Source organism: Capricornis sumatraensis, chromosome 10 (assembly GCF_032405125.1).
Source record: "Capricornis sumatraensis isolate serow.1 chromosome 10, serow.2, whole genome shotgun sequence".
Lineage (NCBI taxonomy): Eukaryota > Metazoa > Chordata > Mammalia > Artiodactyla > Bovidae > Capricornis > Capricornis sumatraensis.
In genome coordinates this window covers 52208182-52225788 of record NC_091078.1, presented here as the reverse complement: position 1 = coordinate 52225788, position 17607 = coordinate 52208182, and the positions used below count along the sequence as shown (strand labels likewise).

Here is a 17607-nt window from a genome sequence, read left to right as displayed (position 1 = left end):
CGCTCCTTTCCGTCTTTGTGGAAGTTCTTTTCTGCAGAGCTGAAGGGCCAGGGTTCCTGTCACCGACCGCTGGTCTAGTGGCTAGGATCTAGTTGACCTCGATCTGGACTCAGTCTCCAGCTGGGAACCCAAGCCCTGCTCCAAGCCCTTGCAGGAGGAGGCCACCCGAGATCACACCCACTTAAGAGAGAACAAAGTAAAAGGAATTCAGTCCTGTGTGTGGTAAGAGGTGAAGGGGAATGAGGGACACATGATTAGAAGGGTCAATTGCGACAGACTTTCAACACAAAGGACTCCAATGCAACCCAGTTCATCCACGAAAACTCTCACACACCCAAGATTCAGCTGAGAGAAACGATGGACAGACCTGGCATTGGGGGTGGGGTGGGGGGCGCGGGGAGGGTGGTCCAGGGAGAAGACATGGGAACAGTCCCTACGTCTGCAGAGAAGCAAAGGGGCTTCACACTCTAGGGGTGGGAAGAACAGGCGAAGGAGAGCTTCCAGCCAACACTGAGCCAGTCGCAGGCACGTGAGGAGTGGGGCCAAGCCAAGAATGAACCAGCGGATTCAGAGATGCACAAGCAACAACATGTGCATGTTATTTTCAGCACTGCGTTGGGGGAGAGTGGGCTATTTTGCAGCAGGAGCAAAGGGATGTATCAGATACGCAGCTAGAGGTAAGTCCAGGTGACTCTGGGCCAAGCCGGTTCTCTGTCACTCATGGACGGGGTGGGGAAGGGACAGGAAGAGATGTGATTGGGGAAGCAAGAAATTCAATTCACTGAAGAATCAAGGGAGATGAACAAAGAAGAAGATCTGCAACCTAGCCATGTCTTCACCGGGCTTCCCTAGTGGCTGAGCTGGTAAAGAATCTGCCTGCAATGAGGGAGACCTGGGTTCGATTCCTGGGTTGGGAAGATCCCCTGGAGAAGGGAAAGGCCACCCATGCCAGTATTCCTGGGCTTCCCTGGTGGCTCAGCTGGTAAAGATTCCGCCTGCAATACAGGAGACCTGGGTTCGATTCCTGGGTTGGAAAGATCCCCTGGAGAAGGCTACCCACTCCAGTATCCTGGCCTGGAGAATTCCATGGACTACATACCCCGTGGGGTTGCAAAGAGTGGCCACGCCTGAGCAACTTTCACTTCACATGTCTTCACCACTCTGCTCTCTCTCCCTGGGTCCCAGATGGACAGACACTCACCTGCTGGAATTCCTAACCTCCACTAGGCAATACCCTCAACCCCTTGGTGCTAGCTCCTCTCTTCCTCTCCAAAAGCAGTGACATTTTAATCAGCTGAGGGACAAGATATCTATCCAGGCAGGCTGACAGTTCCCAGAACTGCATGGTGCAGAAGCTTTCTGGTCCAGAAAGGAACCCACAAGACCATCCCTCTTTAACCAAGGAGGAAACTCTTCAGGGAGAGCAAACAAGGGTTCAGCTAGACTCTTCCCATCTCAAGCCCAGAGCTGATCCAGCCTACATATCCAAGGGAAGAGAATGGTCAATTTTGGTCTGTGAGTCATGTCCAACTCCTAGCGACCCCATGGACTGTAGCCCGCCAGGCTCCTCTTTCCATGGGATTCTCCAGGCAAGAATACTGGAGTGGGTTGCCATTTCCTTTTCCACAATTTTGGTTTAAATAACATCTACTTTCTTATTTCTAACAGCTATTCACGAAAGATGAAAAAGCCAATTACAAATAACTCACTACCAGAGAGAACCACTGTTAACATTTTGCATAATTCTTTGCAGCTAAGGGCTTTTAGAGTACAATCAAATGCCAGAGTATTTAGATGCAAATGTGAAAAATGAAGTATTTTAAAAACAGATTCAATTTGGTGAATGCTTATTTGATCTCTGGATAGGGAAGCTTCCTAAGTTTAAAATCAAAGCTAACAACCACAGAGGTGTGAACAACTTCACACAGAAAAAGGAGAGGGAGAAGGAGATGAAAAAAAGAGCCTGTCGATCAAACTCTAAACTGCAGGTGAAAAGTCTAAGATGGAATGCTACATTTAACAGAAAACAGGATGCAAAAGTGTACCTAACATATGATCATATGCGATTAATAAAATACATACTACCTCACACCTGTCAGGGTGGCTACTATATTAAAACAAAACGAAAAAGCAAGTATTTAGTGAAAAGACATGTGTAGAAATTGGAACCCTTGTGCTCTGCTGGTGGGAATGTAAAATGGCACAACTGCTATGAAAAACAATACAGAGGTTCCTCAAAAAACTAAAAATAGAATTACCATCTGATCCAGCAATTCCCCTTCTGGGCGTACACCCAAAAGACTTGAAAGCAGGATCTTGAAGAGGTATTTGTTCACCAATGTTCATAGTAGAATTATACATGAGAGCCAAAAGATAGCGGCAACCCGAGTGTTCACCGATGGACAGAGAAAGAGAAGGTGGTGTATATATTCAATCATTCAGCCTTAAAAAGGAAGGAGATTTTGGTACATGGTACAAGTGAAACATGACGACATTATACTAAATGAAATAAGCCAGTTACAAAAAAACAAAAATCACTGTATAATTCCACATATGTGAGGAATTCATATGAACTCTTTCTGGAAGTTGGAATCCAGTCACCACACGGAGGAGCCCAAGCTTGCCTGCTGCAGACAGAGAAACATGTGGCTTGTCAGCCCCATCAGCCTGGCCAAAGCCCACCCCCCACGAAAGGGGGTGTGGAGGACCGAGAGCCCCAGCCCACTCCCCACCCGAATGCTGCCTTACCAGTGAGCCCAGGAGAGACCAGCTTCAGACCCACCCAGCTTAGCCCAAACTGCCGAGCCCCAGACTCAGAAGCCAACAGTGACGGCTGTTTGAAGTCAGGAAGTCTCAGGGGGAGATAGCTGGGCAGCAGCAGATAACTGAAGTCCTGGCACCCAACTGCGGGAGGCGCTGAGCCCCAAAGTGCAGAAGGATAGCAAAGCGCCGCGAGGAGAGCCCCAGAGGAGCTGGAGGAACGCCAGGCTTAGCTCCTGATGCCATCAAGCCCTGGGAGTCAGGGATGAGGGGCAGAAGAAAGATCTGGAGGGGAGGCGCCTGACACAACTTCCCACCAGCAACCGCTGAGAAACCTGCAGATACTACAGAGAAGAGCTGGTGGATCCATGACTCTCTAAACAATGGGACGTGTCTTCAGAAAGAGTGGGCTCACCTGGTAGCTGCTCTGAGGCTACCGGGTGGAAGCTGGTCTCCCACATACTAGGCTTTTCTAATGATTAATTTTCTAGATTCATTTTAAGGTCGGGCAGCTTATTAACGGTGCTTCCTTGCTGGCTCAGTGGTAAAGAATCCACCTGTGAGGCAGGAGACACAGGAGATGCTGGCTGGATCCCTGGGTGGGGAAGATCCCCTGCAGGAGGGCATGGCAAGCCACTCCGGTATTCTTGCTTGGAGAATCCCATGGACAGAGGAGCCTGGCGGGCTACAGTCCATGGCGTTGCAGCGTCAGACATGACTGAAGCGACAGCGCGCACACACCTTATAAACAGCAAAGTATGATCCTGCCGTAACTGCAGGAGAAGGGATGCCTGCTGCAGAGGGAAACTGAACAGGATCTTTTTTCCCAAGACTTTTGCCACCAAGGAAGTCCCTCTGGGACACTTTTAAAGACCTCACTTCAATTTGATTTTTATACTAGATTTTTTTAGGGAGGGTAAGATATTCACTTTTTTTGTGCAGATGGGATTTGTTCAGATAAAAGTATGCTTCTCACTAAAAATGGTAAGAATTAGGAACTTCTCTGGCAGTCCAGGGCTTGAGACTCCACATTTCCACAGCAGGGCACGTGGGTTCGATCCCTAGTCTGGAAACAAAGATCCCACATTCTGCTTGGTCATGGCCAAAAAACTAAATAAAAATGATAAGAATTTCTAGAAACAAGCACACAGAAGTTAGAGGGATCTGCGTTTCAATTCTATTGTATTAACCACTGACCTTGAAAAGTTTTCCGATGTCAATTTCATCATCTAAAATAGGGATAATAATAATACCTCATAGGCTTATTATTAGATATACATGAAATAGCACATATCCCAGACACAGAAAATGCCCATAAGTGGTAACTACTATAATGATTATCCCCCTTAAAGACGAGGAGGAAATGAAGAATGGTGAAAGAGGGCTCAGATAGGAAAACTGGACTCACCCCCAGAATAGCTGTGATGTTTTTACTGCACAGAAACAGAAATAGGTGTATCAGCCTGGAAGGTGTCTTCGGCCTGGCTGGTCGGGGAAGTGGGTCTCCTCCCAGGTCGCCCCTACCCATCACTACCCACCCCCGCTTCCAGAGCAGAGGCGTGTCAGTTCCGCTGCCTGTGGACAGGGAAAGGGTCATTTTTGACCTCAGAGGAGCTCACACACCGATGCTCAAATCCGTTCAAGCTCTCCATGTCAGGATACAGCAAGAATCATCACTGACACTGAGTAACACAGACGAAAAAGGATGACACGGGGGACGAAGGGCCAGCCAGGCTATATTCAGACGCTTCCAGCAGGACAAAAAGAGCCACCCACATGTCCAGCTTCGGCTATCAGTGCAAAGTAGGCCAAAGGTCTCCCTGACCTTCAGTCCCAGGAGTCAGTCAAGCTGTGAGGTGACAGTGTAAACAAGGGCAAAAGATAACTTCTAGAAACTCCTCCTGCTCTCTGGTCTTTTCCCCTCCTCTGCCTCTGTTCCTTGGCATTTTGTGATTAGCACTGGCTCTCAAGTAGAAGCATGCTTCTCACTGAAAATGATAAGAATTTATAGAGACATGACTTGGAGTTAGAAGGATCTGGGTTCCCACTCCACCTTATTAAACACTGACCTTGAAAAGGTCCGTTGTGTGACTTGGTAATAGTGCTGGTCAAAGGTGACCCAACTAACGAAAGAAACATTTTCTCATCGGCTGACATTGACTGAGTGCCAGCGGCTCTGCACTCTCCTGAAGCGGTGAAAGCCGCTCACTCCTGTTCAACTCTTTGGGACCCCATGGACAATAAGTCCATGGAATTCTCTAGCCCAGAATACTGGAGTGGTGAGCCTTTCCCTTCTCCAGGGGATCTTCCCAACCCAGGGATTGAACCTAGGTCTCTCCTGGATCACCACACTGCATTCTAACCATGATCCTACACAGCACGTACCAATGTCAGAACCTGATCCTAATACTGCTGCCTCTTGCCTCACCTGACCTCCCAAGAAGGTTTGGGGTGTTTCTGGACTTAGCTCCCAGGCACAGAGGTGGGGCTGCAAATACAAGTGAAACCGAGTGGGGCCCTGTGGGGCTCCCAGGCACAGAGGCCTTTCTGTGTACCGTTTCTGGTAGGCAAGACTCCAGCCATTATACCTTTCCTGAGTTCCAAAGGGTGGATTCGAACAATTGGCTAATCAACTGAGAAACCACCTAAGGCAAGATTAAAGGGACTAGAGCAGCTCATCAAGGTTAGAAGACCGACCACCTTTGATCCAGCATACTCCCTGATCTTGTCAGCAACCCCATCTTTGACCTACTGTTATGAAAACCCTCATCAAGTTCTCTGGAAGATACACACAGCTTTTCCAGGCAGAAGCCTGGTGTGTCCCCCTTTGCCTGACCAGGTAATAAAGCGGTCCTTTTCTGCTTCACCCACAGCTCTGGTCTCCAGGGTCTGGTTCCGTATCGATGCACAAAGAGGCCGAGCTCTCACTAACACAACCCTGAGGTTTGAGTTCTCAAACTACATCTTATCCCTGTATCTGGGCGGCTGTCCCAAGGAGAGATCTCCTGGAGATCTTTTCGCTGGAGGAACTTTGTTTCATCTTTGCAGGAACTTAGGAGGCTTTTGTTTTTTCCTTTCAGTTGCTTTTATGAGTCATCAGGACCAGGCCCATGAAACGCAGTGCCGGTTTCCCGCAGCGGGCAGCCCAGCAGGGCTCAGTGAGGTGCCCCAGCTTCCACTCTCAAAGTGCAGGAGGGTGGGACAGGTCCTGTCATTCTTCAGGTATCTGCATAGTTATAGATGCTCATTTAAATTGCAGGACGAACTTAATGTGAGCCACCTTATAGCTACAGATATAACACCTTTATTTGCCTGAGCATTCTCAGCAACTTCAAGTTCCCAAGTGTAAACACTGCTTAGGCAACTTCCTATTCCTGAGAATCTGGAAGGGCCTGTCTTTTGGTAATCTGTTTTAAAATTAGTGGAAGATTGGGTTCAGTGTTTGTGGAAAAGATTGTGGCTCAGTGTTTAAGACTCTGTTCTAATGCGAGGGTATGGGTTTGATCCCTGGACTGGGAACTGGAACTAAGATCCCACATGCTTTGTGGCAAGGCAAAAAAAAAAAAAAGTTAGCAAAAGGCTTAAGTCCCTGAAGGGAAAACAATCTGCCCTGCCCTCAGGGAATGTGATTCAGCAAGTTCAGATTCCTTGGTACTAATTCTGGTTCAGCTGGTAAAGAATCTGCCTGCAATGCAGGAGATCTGGGTTCAATCCCTGGGTTGGGAAGACCCCCTGGAGAAGGAAATGGCAACCCACTCCAGTATTCTTGCTTGGAGAATTCTATGGACAGAGGAGCCTGGAGGGCTACAGTCCATGAGGTCACGGTCACAAAGAGGTGGACATGATTGAGTAACCAACGCACACACACAATTCTGATGCAAGTGGTCTTTGAACCATGTTTTAACGAACACTATTAAAAACACTGCATTCCACTTTGCTGTCAAACGTCTGTATAGTCAAAGCTACAGTTTTCCCAATAGTCATGTATGGCTTTGAGAGTTGGACCGAAAAGAAAGCTGAGCGCCAACGAACTGATGTTTTCAAATTGCAGTGCTGAAGAAGACTCTTGAGAGTCCTTTGGACAGCAAGGAGATCAAACCAGTCAGTCCTAAAGGAAATCAACCCTGAATATTCATTGGAAGGGCTAATACTGAAGCTGAAGCTCCAATCCTTTGGCTACCTGATGTGAAGAGCCAACTCTTTGGAAAAGACTGTGATGCTGGGAAAGACTGAAGGCAGGAGAAGGGGATGACAGAGAATGAGATGGCTGGATGGCATCACTGACTCAATGGACATGATCTGCACAAATTCTGGGAGGCAGTGAAGGACAGGGAAGCCTGGTGTGCTGCGGTCCATGGGGTTGCAAAGAGTCACACACGACTTAGCAACTGAACAACAACATTAAAAACACTATTTAAAACATCTAATCTTGGGACTTCCCTGGCAGTCCAGGGGTTAAGATTCCATGCTTCTACCGCAGGGGTGCGGGTTTCATCCCTGGTCGGGGAAATAAGAACCCACAAGCCGCAGGAGGAAAATAAACCTAAAACGTCTAATCTGTGGCAGATATTTCATTTCATTCCACTTTGTATTTCTTTTGAACGTAATCTTCCAAGTCCTTATCTATCTGTGACCTGAAGGCGGAGATGGTGTCCACTGCATTCCTACCCCTGGAAAGACCACTATATCTGCACGGAGCAGACAGGCAAGTGTCTATGACCAGAGCTGAACACTCAGTGGGCCCCTGGGCAGCCTCTCTGTGTCATTTTCTGTTCCTAAGTTCCTGAATCTCTCTGCTGAGGTCGTGGAACCTCTCTCTAGGACTGGCGTGGGTCTGTACCCGGGACAGAGCCTGGGAAGCCAATGACTGTTCCCATCTGCTCCCATCATTAATGGAGCCCGGCAGCCAGGCCAAACCATTGGCGAATTTCTCAACTGCTCTGCTCCAGTGTCACTAGCCAAGTTCCACTCCACTTCCTCGACCTGGAGCAAGCCAAGAAACACAGTTAAGAACATCAGAGTGAAGCTGCGGGAAGGCAGCCAAAGTCAGAGATGGGGGCAGGAGGGTCATTTCACGACTCTAGCTCCAGGCCCAAACCCCGCATGGCCCAGCCATTCTATTTCTCCTGCACCTTGCAAAAGAAGGAAAAGGTGCTGTTATCTGTGGTTCTGGGGCCTCTTTCGGAAGAGGAAACTAGTGTTAAAGAACACACAATGAATGGGCGTGTTTCCAGGCTCACAGTCCATGAGGCAGCCGGCATTTCACTCAAGTGCCTGGGGATAAGAACTGGTAAAGTCCAGCAGCAAGTCCAAATGAAGCTCTCCAGTGGATAGTTACCGACTCAATTAAATGTAGGACAGAACATTTTGTTGTGGTTGAAAAAAGTTTACAGAAAAGTGCAAAATATCCTAGTATTTGCAGGGATGTGAGATAAAATACTACTTGTAAACATTCTCTTGCATCTGATGGAATTCTTCCGGAAAGAACAGAATAAACTGATAACACTGGTTTTCCTCCAGGAGGTACCTTGGGAGACAACTGTGGGTTGTCTTGGAACTTGGAAAATAATTTTTTTTTTTTTTTGGTGGGTTATGGGGTACCTTTCAAACAATGTGAACATGTGAGTTTTTGCTAAATCATACATAATTACATTTCTTCGTTAAAAAATGAGTTTGGGGTGACCTCCCCAGTGGTCAAGTCTCCATGCTGGGGGGGTGGGGGGGTGGGGTGGGGCCAGGTCGCGGCGGCAGGGGGCGGGGAGGGTTGGATCTCTGACTCTGGAACTAAGATTCCACATGCAGCTCAGTATGGCCAAAAGATTTTTTTTTTAACTTAGTTTGTGTTTATTCATTTAGTATTTACCAAGTACATGCCTAGCTCTTGCTGTCCTCAAGAGCTGAAAGGGGAGGAGTGGAAGCAGATAATCAAATAAGTCATCACCTGTGACAGATGTTAGCAACAGGGCACAGGGCTCCTGGCCTCGCTGGGATGGAAAAGTGGCGAATCAGAAAAGGTTTCCTCCAAAAAGTACTTTCTGGGCCAAGTCTTATTCTGTAGGACTACTACAAGCGTGAACTTGTGAACTTGATGAGTGTGCGGCCACAGGACTTAAAGGACATCACTCTCTTAACTATTCTTATACCAGTCCCTCGAATGTGGGAAAAACAGCGGGCAGCCATGGAAAAAGATTGAAAATATCAGATGCTATACCATATTCCGCCTCCTCGCCCCCAGCCCACTTTCCTCTACAGTCACCCAAACACACCAAATAATCCAACTAGTAAAGTCTGAGAAAGAGAACTAAAAGGGCTAACGTTTAAAGTTCTTACGAGAACTCCTAGCACAGCGGGGACGCAAAGCTTCGCAAACATCCCCCCCCCCTTCCGCCCCGGCCCCCCAGCTAAGAATTCCCAAAGCCCTTGAGCTACTGGAGAAGCCCAGGCTGCCCAGGCTTGGATTTTCTTCCCGATATGTTAGTAGGATACCAGACTTAGCAGAAGCCTGGAGCCGGACTTGCACTTGGAAGGGCAGAGCCGGCCCCGCCCTCGACCTGCATGGCAGGCACCCTTCATCCCCCTCTGCCTCGGTTTCCTTGACACGGAAACCCCAGGAAGAATGCTCGAGCCTCCTACAACTCCTCTACCCAGGCGACCTGCCCAGGAGAATGGAGAACGTCCTGAGGATGTTGCCCAAACCCCCCGGGCGTGGCGAGCAGGTGGCCCCCGAGCGTCCGCTGCCTGGTGCCGCGAGCGCAGACAGGTGCCCGCGGGCACCCGTCCCCTCTCTCTGCGCCGCCTCCATGAGCACGCGGGCTCTGGGCCTCCCCAGCTGGTGCCTCGGCGCGGCCTCCCCGGGTGCGCGGTGCCCAGCCGGGCCGCGACGCTGCCCGCCCCGCCTCCCCACGCGCGGTGCCGGGTGTCCTCGCCGCGGCGGGGACGCGCATCCTCGCTCGCCCTGGAGAGGGGCTTCCTGGAGGCGGAGTCCGCGCCGCCCGCCCGCTGCCGCTCACCAGTTCCCCGAGCCCACGATGCACACTTTCAGGGGCGCCGCTGCCATGGTTCAGGCCGTAAGCTGCAGACCGGCGCGCGCCTACCGGATCGGCTGCCCGCCTCCACCCGCTCGGCATGAACCCGCTGCGGCGCACGACGGCCCCGCCCCGCCGCCTCTCGGCCAATGGCCGCAACCACCCCCGCCCGGGCGCCCGGGGCCACAGCTGACAGCCCGGAGGGGCAGCCCCGCCACTCCCGAGAGCCACTGCGCACGCCCGGCCCCGCGAGGCCCCGCCCATCCCAGCGCGAGGCCTCTCGGGACTTGTAGTCCGCTTCCGCAGACGTCCTCTCCCGCCGCGCCACGTGCAGCTCTGGCTGGTTTCGCCGAGACACGCGCTCCGGGCGCAGGGGACTCACCGCCTTCCTTGCGGAGCAGGCATTCTCTGGTGCCTCCCTCTCCACCTGTCTCGGGAGGTGCTGCCAGGCTGCAATTTGAAGCCAAGAGAGGGGACTCTGGACTAAAGTCGACCCGGGTTGGCCCAGAGCCCCAAGAGGCCACTTTAGTTTCTTCAGACTCTGCCTCACCTGTGGAAACAAGAAACCACCTGGCACCGCCAAACTTCGCGGGGGCCGTGTATCTTCTGAGGCCTTTGAGAATTGACCGGAGAGTACCTGCCCTCCAGGGTGGGAACTTTCTAGAGTCGGGGCAGTTGGGGAGAGACCTGGGCACAGGGGCGTCGCCCTCACCCACTAGCTTGGCAGGACTTGGCTCCTCAGTGGTCTTCGCCCCAGGGCACCCGAAGGGTTTGAGGTTCTGAGGCCTCGCTTCCCCCCTTCCTGAGAAACTGAACGTTGTGTATCCATTCTGAGCATCACTTTCCACCAGGCGCCGCGCTGGACCCTGAGGAGAAAACGAAGTGGTGTGAACCAGAGATTCTCAACTCCACTACATCTCTGAGTCTCTGGAACTTTTCAAAACCTCCACGCAAGGGCATCACCTCAGACCGATTGCATCAGAATCTCCCGGAATGCGATACAGACATCCAAAGTTTTTAATGTTCAGGGGGGTGACTACAAAAGGACTCAAAATTGAGAGCCAGAGAACTAAAATATCAGAGACTGGCGGAGGAAACAAATACTCCAGTACCTAGAAAAATATTAGGCCTGTTAGTTTGATGCCCAGAGGATTAACTGTTATTTTTGTTCCGTCTACATTATATGAAAATTTTACTTCTATTACTGATGGTACTAACTCAAAAGCTCCCTAGAGAGAGAGTGGGTGAGACAAAGCCTGCTTTCCACTCCTCATGTGGACACTCGGTTTCCCCGATGTTGCAGCTGCGTCTGCGTGAAAATGAGTGGTCTGGCTGTTCTGTGAACTCATCTTGCACAGCATCATCATAGAGGGTTTATCGGCCACCCGAGGTACACAACACAATGTGCCAGGATGGACATAGTGAGTAGCCATTTATTTGATAGACCGGTTGCAAAGATCAAAACCAAAACCACAGAGGTGAAACCCATGGGTAGAACGTTGAGAGAATAAAGCAAACTGCAAGAGATTGCACACGGTAGAATTCTAGTTCTGTCAGTTCAGAAACAAGCAAAATTACCTGTATCACTGTAGATATATACATACATAGCATAACTGTAAAGGAAAAGAAGGGAAACGAACACAAAATGCAGGGTTGTGGTTATAGTGGAGAGGAGGGTTGGTTATTCTTTATATTATTGTGTATATGTTAGAAACACTTTTGTATATCGACCTAACAGGGAGCATGGGGAAGAGGAGAAGGTCTAGTGCTGAGATCTCTGGTTCTCTGCCAGTCCCCTCCTGGTCTGCTAAGATGGCAGTGCTGCCAGTTGGCCTTCTGTGGGTCTCCTTCCCCAGGAGGGTTGAACAACCCAGATGACAACACTCTAGCCAGTCTCATTGGACAAGCTGACTCTTGAGGGACCTGGAGAAGTCCCAGGTTGTTTACGACTCAGTGCATGGTGCATGGAGACAGCATGACTGGGTTATGCACGTATCTTGATGAAAATTCATCAGGCAGCTAGGAGAAGCCCGGAAGCCCTTTAGAAACAGCCCAGCGGTCTTCTTCACCAGGTCACTGAATTCCTGAAGCACAGTTCTGACTTTCTAAGTACAGGAGACAATGGCAACAGTATTGCCAAACTCTCCTCTGTAACTGGAGACTCCATTGCTCTCTTACGCCCCCACCTTCAGCCTTCTACCCTGTCTCTGACACCATCCCTGAGCCTTTAGACGCCTGCCTGCTGCTGGGTCCCAAAGCCAATGGTGCATGTCAGGCAGCAACACTCCACTTCCAGGGCTCAACAACCCCCTGGTTATTTCTTGTTGCTTAACAGAGCATCCCAAGTTTAGGTCTCCAGGCAACCACATTCATTATTTTAGCTCTAGAATCAGAGGGGACAGCTCTCTCCACATGGGGTACATGATCAAAGAGAGTTGGAGGCTTCACTTCCAAGATGCTTCATTGGCTGCTAAAGACCAGGTGCAGCCAAGTAAGGTTTTTTTTTTTTTTTTTTTAAGAAAAAAGGTGCAATCAGCAAGGTGATAGGCTGGGAGGGGACTCAAAGGAGCTCTTCCAGGCAGGGGGACTAGCGTTGGCTAAGATTCAGAGATTACAAACAGATGACATGTTCAGAAACTAAAAGGAGCTCAGTAAGGATGGAAGGGAGAACAAATAAGGGGAAGAGTATGAAGGGCAAGGGAAATGAAGAGAAATGAAAGTTGGGAGGTGGAGGAAGTGTCTGGTCATGATTGGCCTTGCAAACCATATCAGAGAATTAGAACTGAAATCCTAAGGGCAGAAGAAGCCAGTGTAGACTTTCAGGTAGGAGCTTGACATCATCAGGGCCAGGAGGCAGAGGCCAGATGGGAGCCTGTTTGTTTTTAATTAATGTTTATTGGGGTATAGTTGATTCACATTGTTGTGTTGGTTTCAGGTGTATAGCAAAGTGATTCAGTTGTACATATGCATACTTTCATTCTTTTTTAGATCCCATTCCCATATAGATCATTACAGAGTATTAAGTAGAGTTCTCTGTACTATACAGTAGGTTCTTATTAGTTATTTTTAATTTTATTTATTTTATTTTTTTTGCCACATCATGTGGCATGTGGCGATCTTAGTTTCCCAACTAAGGATTGAACCTGGGCCCTAGGCAGTGAAAGCACAGAATCTTGTGAAGTACAAATTGGCCCTTGCCATCTGCCTCTACAAGGATTAAATCACTTGCTGCTGCAGCTGCTGACTTTCAACATCCACTGAAAGGATTTCAGGGTGGAAAGCAGAAATGCACTCTGTGCTCCAGGAAAAACTGGCAGAACAGGACTTCAGATAGTTAAATATTTTCAGGAGCTGATTTTATGAGCCCAGTTCTTATATCTCCTCATTATCTAGAAAGCACTAAAATCCTTCATGATGACCACTACTCCTCGTGACTAGTAGAAACCTGCAAAAAATGCATCCTTCACTGCGTGTACCCCTCTTCACCAAAATCACCTTGCACCCTACCTCTTTGAAGCAGGTTCTCAGAGCTGTCTCCCAGGCTATAGTACACTTTATGCGTGTGTGCTAAGTTGCGTCAGTCGTGTCCAACTCTTTGTGACCCTGTGGACTGTACCCCACAGGCTCCTCTGTCAGTGGGATTCTCCATGCAAGAATACTGGAGTAGGTTGCCAGGCCCTCCTCCAGGGGATCTTCCCAATCCAGGAATTGAACCTGCATCTCTGGTGTCTCCTGCATTGACAGGCGGGTTCTTTATCACTGGTGCCTCCTTGGAAGCTCCCATAGTATTCCTGATTTTGCCCCAAATAAGACTTAACTCTCAACTTTCATGTTGTGCATTTTTCTTTTTAAGTTGGCAGTCCTAACCTCTGGACTGCCAGGGAAGACCCTAGTTATCTATTTTTTATATAGTAGTACATATATATGTGCATGTCAGTCCAAATCTTCCAATTATCTTTCCCCCATCGTGTCCCTTGGTAACCATAAGTTTGTTTTCTACATCTGTGATGCAGTGTTTATTCTACATGGGAAGTGATACCGGATACATAGGATGGAGGTCAGTGTGGTGGTGACAGTGATGGGAAGATGTGGGTGAAACTGAGACATGCCTAGGAAGTAGAAAGATAAGACTTACTGCTTTTGGGGGGCAGAGAAATGAAAGAGTGTAGGATGTCTCTACCTTTCAGGCTTGGACAATTGAACGAGCATCATTTGCTAAAACAGGAAGATTAATTGATATGAAGAGAGGGATGGTGAGCTCAGATCTGGAGAAGTTAAGTCTAAGGAGTCCATTTGGTTTCCACATATAGATTTCAGGAAGGCAGTTAGGGAGACATGTTTGTAGATTATCAGGATGAACTCAAGGGCTCAGTGCTTAGAGCACTGCAATCATGGAGTGGACACTGTAAGCGCTGAGTGAAAGGGATTGAGATCACTCACACAGATGGGTCAGGTAACAAAGGAGGACAGAGCAGGACAGGACTCTGAAATGGATTTAACATTTAAGAGCCTGGGAGAACGAGGAAGGGGCAGAAGGAATACAGAGTGTGGTGTTGTGGTCGTCAAGGAAGACCACATTTCCAGCAGGAGGGGTGGTCACAGAGGAATTTGAGGGTGGTCAGATAAGATGAGACCAGAGTACACCTTTCAGGCTAGCAGAAGGCTGCTGGCAAAGTATGGTTGCGCAGGTAACACACTGCACAAGGCCAGTGGGCACCATGCCTACTGTGTACATTGTAGATATGTGTGTTTGAGAGTACTTTTTTCTGACAGATGGAAACAAGTGCCCCTGCAGAGGGATACTTTTCTCCAGTCCATACTGGAAAGGTCTGGTACAGGTAGCCACCTCCCTGGTTGTCAGTGGGCCTGGTCAGAAGATTTCAGTTTTGGTTCTGGGCAGAGCTTGAAGTAGATGGAGGCTTAAATGGAAAATAAAGAAATGGCACTTGAGAGAGTGTAGAAACTGCTTTCCAAAAGTTTGGCTGTCAGCAGAAGATGAGGGCTGGGGTCGTGTGGGGAGGGATGACAAAACCCAAGGGAAAGGGAAGAATTTGAAGGTTTTTTTTTTTTCCCCCTTTAAATCATGTGGAAAAGCCTAGAATATGCTGGACTATTCCTAGGAAGGAACCAGTAGAGAGGGAGAGGGAGAAAACACAGAAAAGAGAATGAGAGGGAGAGGAGGAGAGGGAGAGAGAGGCTAGCCTTAAATTAAATGATAAGAGAAGTACTCTGAGGAGAGACATCTGAGAGAATCAAAGGAGCCAGCCCTCCAGGAAGAGGAAGTAGCCAGTGCAAAGGCCCTGCGGCAGGAAATAAACAGCCTCTGTGTTTAAGGAACAGAAAGAGCTATAGAAGGGTGAACAAAGGTGAGAGAAGGGAGAACTGTGGTCAAAGAGGCAGGATTTAGGCAGACTAAATTGTAGGGCCTTGTGGTTTATGGTTTAAGAGGAAAAAAAATATGATTTCCCTCCCAGTAGCCAAATCTGGGTCAACACAATCATTAAAGTAAATAATGATAAACAATGAGGATTTACTCCATAGCACTGGGAACTACATTCAATATCTTATAATATCCTAAAAAGAGAAAAGAATCTGAAGAAGAATATACATTTATGTGTGTAACTGGGCTTTCAAGTTGGCTCAACTGGTAAAGAACCTGCCTGCCAGTGCAGGAGACACAAGAGATGAGGGTTCGACCCCTGGGTCAGGAAGATCCCCTGGAGAAGGAAACAGCAACCCACTCCCATCTTCTTGCCTGGAGAATCCCATGGGCAGAGGAGCCTGACAGGCTACAGTCCATTGAGTTGCAAAGAGTTGAACATGGTTGAGCACAGACACATGTAACTGAATCAGTTTGCTGTGTAACTAACAAAATGTTGTGAATCAGTGTACTGTAACTAAAATAAATAAGTAAATAATAAATAGCTAAAAAATAAAGTAAATAACGATAGTGACAGGCTTTGAATGAACTGAAAAGTCATGGGTCCATGGTGATTTAGAGAAATAAGTAAGCAAAGCAACAGAAGAGACAGTCTTGCCTACAATAGCATGCCAACAAATAAACATTAAGTTCCACAGTCAACAGTGGTTGCCAAAATAGTGGTGGAAGTTTGGTGAGGGACAAGATACTTGGCCTCAGAATCTCCACGTAAATTTCTTACAAGAGATAAAAGAGTAACCTCACAGTAGAGAAAACTGGCTGTCACCAACTTAACCTGTTGGGCACCACAGACGTTACCCGAGATGGGACACACATGCCTTCTTTAGCTGGCGCGAGAAGGCATTTAGTTAATACAGGCTTGTCAGAAAAATATTTCGAAATAGTTCCTAGGTCTTGGGATTTTATAGATTAAACACATTTTTCTTGTCTGAAAGTCTGATGTAGAATTAGCAATTTTTTTTTTTCCAAATAAGGACAGAAACCATTTGCCGCGTGTGCTCAGCTGCTCTTAGTCATGTCCTACTCGTTTGCAAGCCCGTGGACTGCAGCCCGCCAGGCTCCTCTGCCCACGGGATTCTCCAGGCAAGAACACTGGAGTGGGTCGCCATTTCCTTCTCCAGGGGATCTTCCCAGCCCAGGGAACCAACCCTCATCTCCTGCACTGCAGGCAGATTCTTTACCATTGAGTTATGGGGAAGCTATGGAAAGGCTGTAGGGTGAAATTCTCTCTCCCTCCCTCCTTTTCTTTTTCTTTTTTTGATAGTTGACTATTTTTTCAGTCTTTATTGAATTTGTTAAACAATATTCCTTCTGTTTTATATTTTTTGTTTTTTTGGTCATGAGACATGTAGGATCTTAGCTGCCCGACCAGGGATGGAACCCGCACCCCTTGCATTGAAAGCCAGAGTCTTAACCACTGGTCCACCAGGGAAGTTCCTCTCCCTCCTTTTTCCAGCCCCTATTTCCCTCTGTTGATGAAACCTTGTTACCAGTTTCTTGCATGGACACCTTATTCTGTTATTTGTGTCCCCACTTAACATTATTTCACATCGCAAACATCAGTCATTCTCAAAGAAATGAATTCACATAATGAAAACTTGAAATGAAGAGTGAAAAAAATAAAGGACACTCCTTAGAAAACTCTTCCTCTCACAAAATCTTTCTTTTTCTTATTTCTCTGTGGCACTGAAAATATTTTCACAGGCTGATATTGGTTAACTTCATTCCTCCAATTCTGGGGAAGACATAAACTTGGGCCACACTCAAGAAACACTTTATCCACTCCGTCCAGTACATGGGCCACCTCTCTGCCTCCTAATTACATGCCGTACAGCAACCCCCGCCCCCAACCACCCCGCTTCCCGGTTACATTTATCCTTGGTATGACAAGCTTCAGATGAAATTACCCATCTTCAATATTGCTACTGACAGTCTAATGAGAAACTACAGATTTTTGGCTAAAGAAAACAATGCCTCATTCTGGAAACTTATATGGGCTTTTATCTCACTTCCTTGGGGAAAAGAAACAAGCATAGATAAAAGGCAGATCTCACTGCTTGAAAGAACCAAATAGAGTTCCAGACACTTAACAGTAGCCACTGTCAATTGTAATCTGTTCATATTAAAGTTTATTAAATTATCAAGCAAGGTTTGTACATCAGGTTGTATCCACCAGCTGTACTTCAGCACCAGCCCCTTAGATTGGGGATCTGTTGGTTCTTCTAAAGATCACACTACTAAAAAAAACAAAAAAAAAATTTAAAAAATCACGCTACTAAAACCTAGCTTTATTTAGAAACCAGCTCTTAGCCAAGCACTGGGTATTATTATTGATTATATCTGGGTTGCAGCCACCTTGGATGACTTGGAGAACTTGGGAGT

At 47.9% G+C, this 17607-nt stretch overlaps 1 protein-coding gene across 1 annotated transcript in view; it reads right to left on the bottom strand.

The window, feature by feature from the left end:
* Window positions 1-9862, bottom strand: part of GPD1L (glycerol-3-phosphate dehydrogenase 1 like) — a 57347-nt gene extending 47485 nt beyond the window's left edge. The window contains exon 1 of the mRNA XM_068982159.1: window positions 9771-9862. Coding sequence (XP_068838260.1) covers window positions 9771-9817 — 47 coding nt within the window. The 5' untranslated portion in view covers window positions 9818-9862. The remainder of the gene's footprint in view (window positions 1-9770) is intronic.
* Window positions 9863-17607: the final 7745 nt, after the last annotated feature.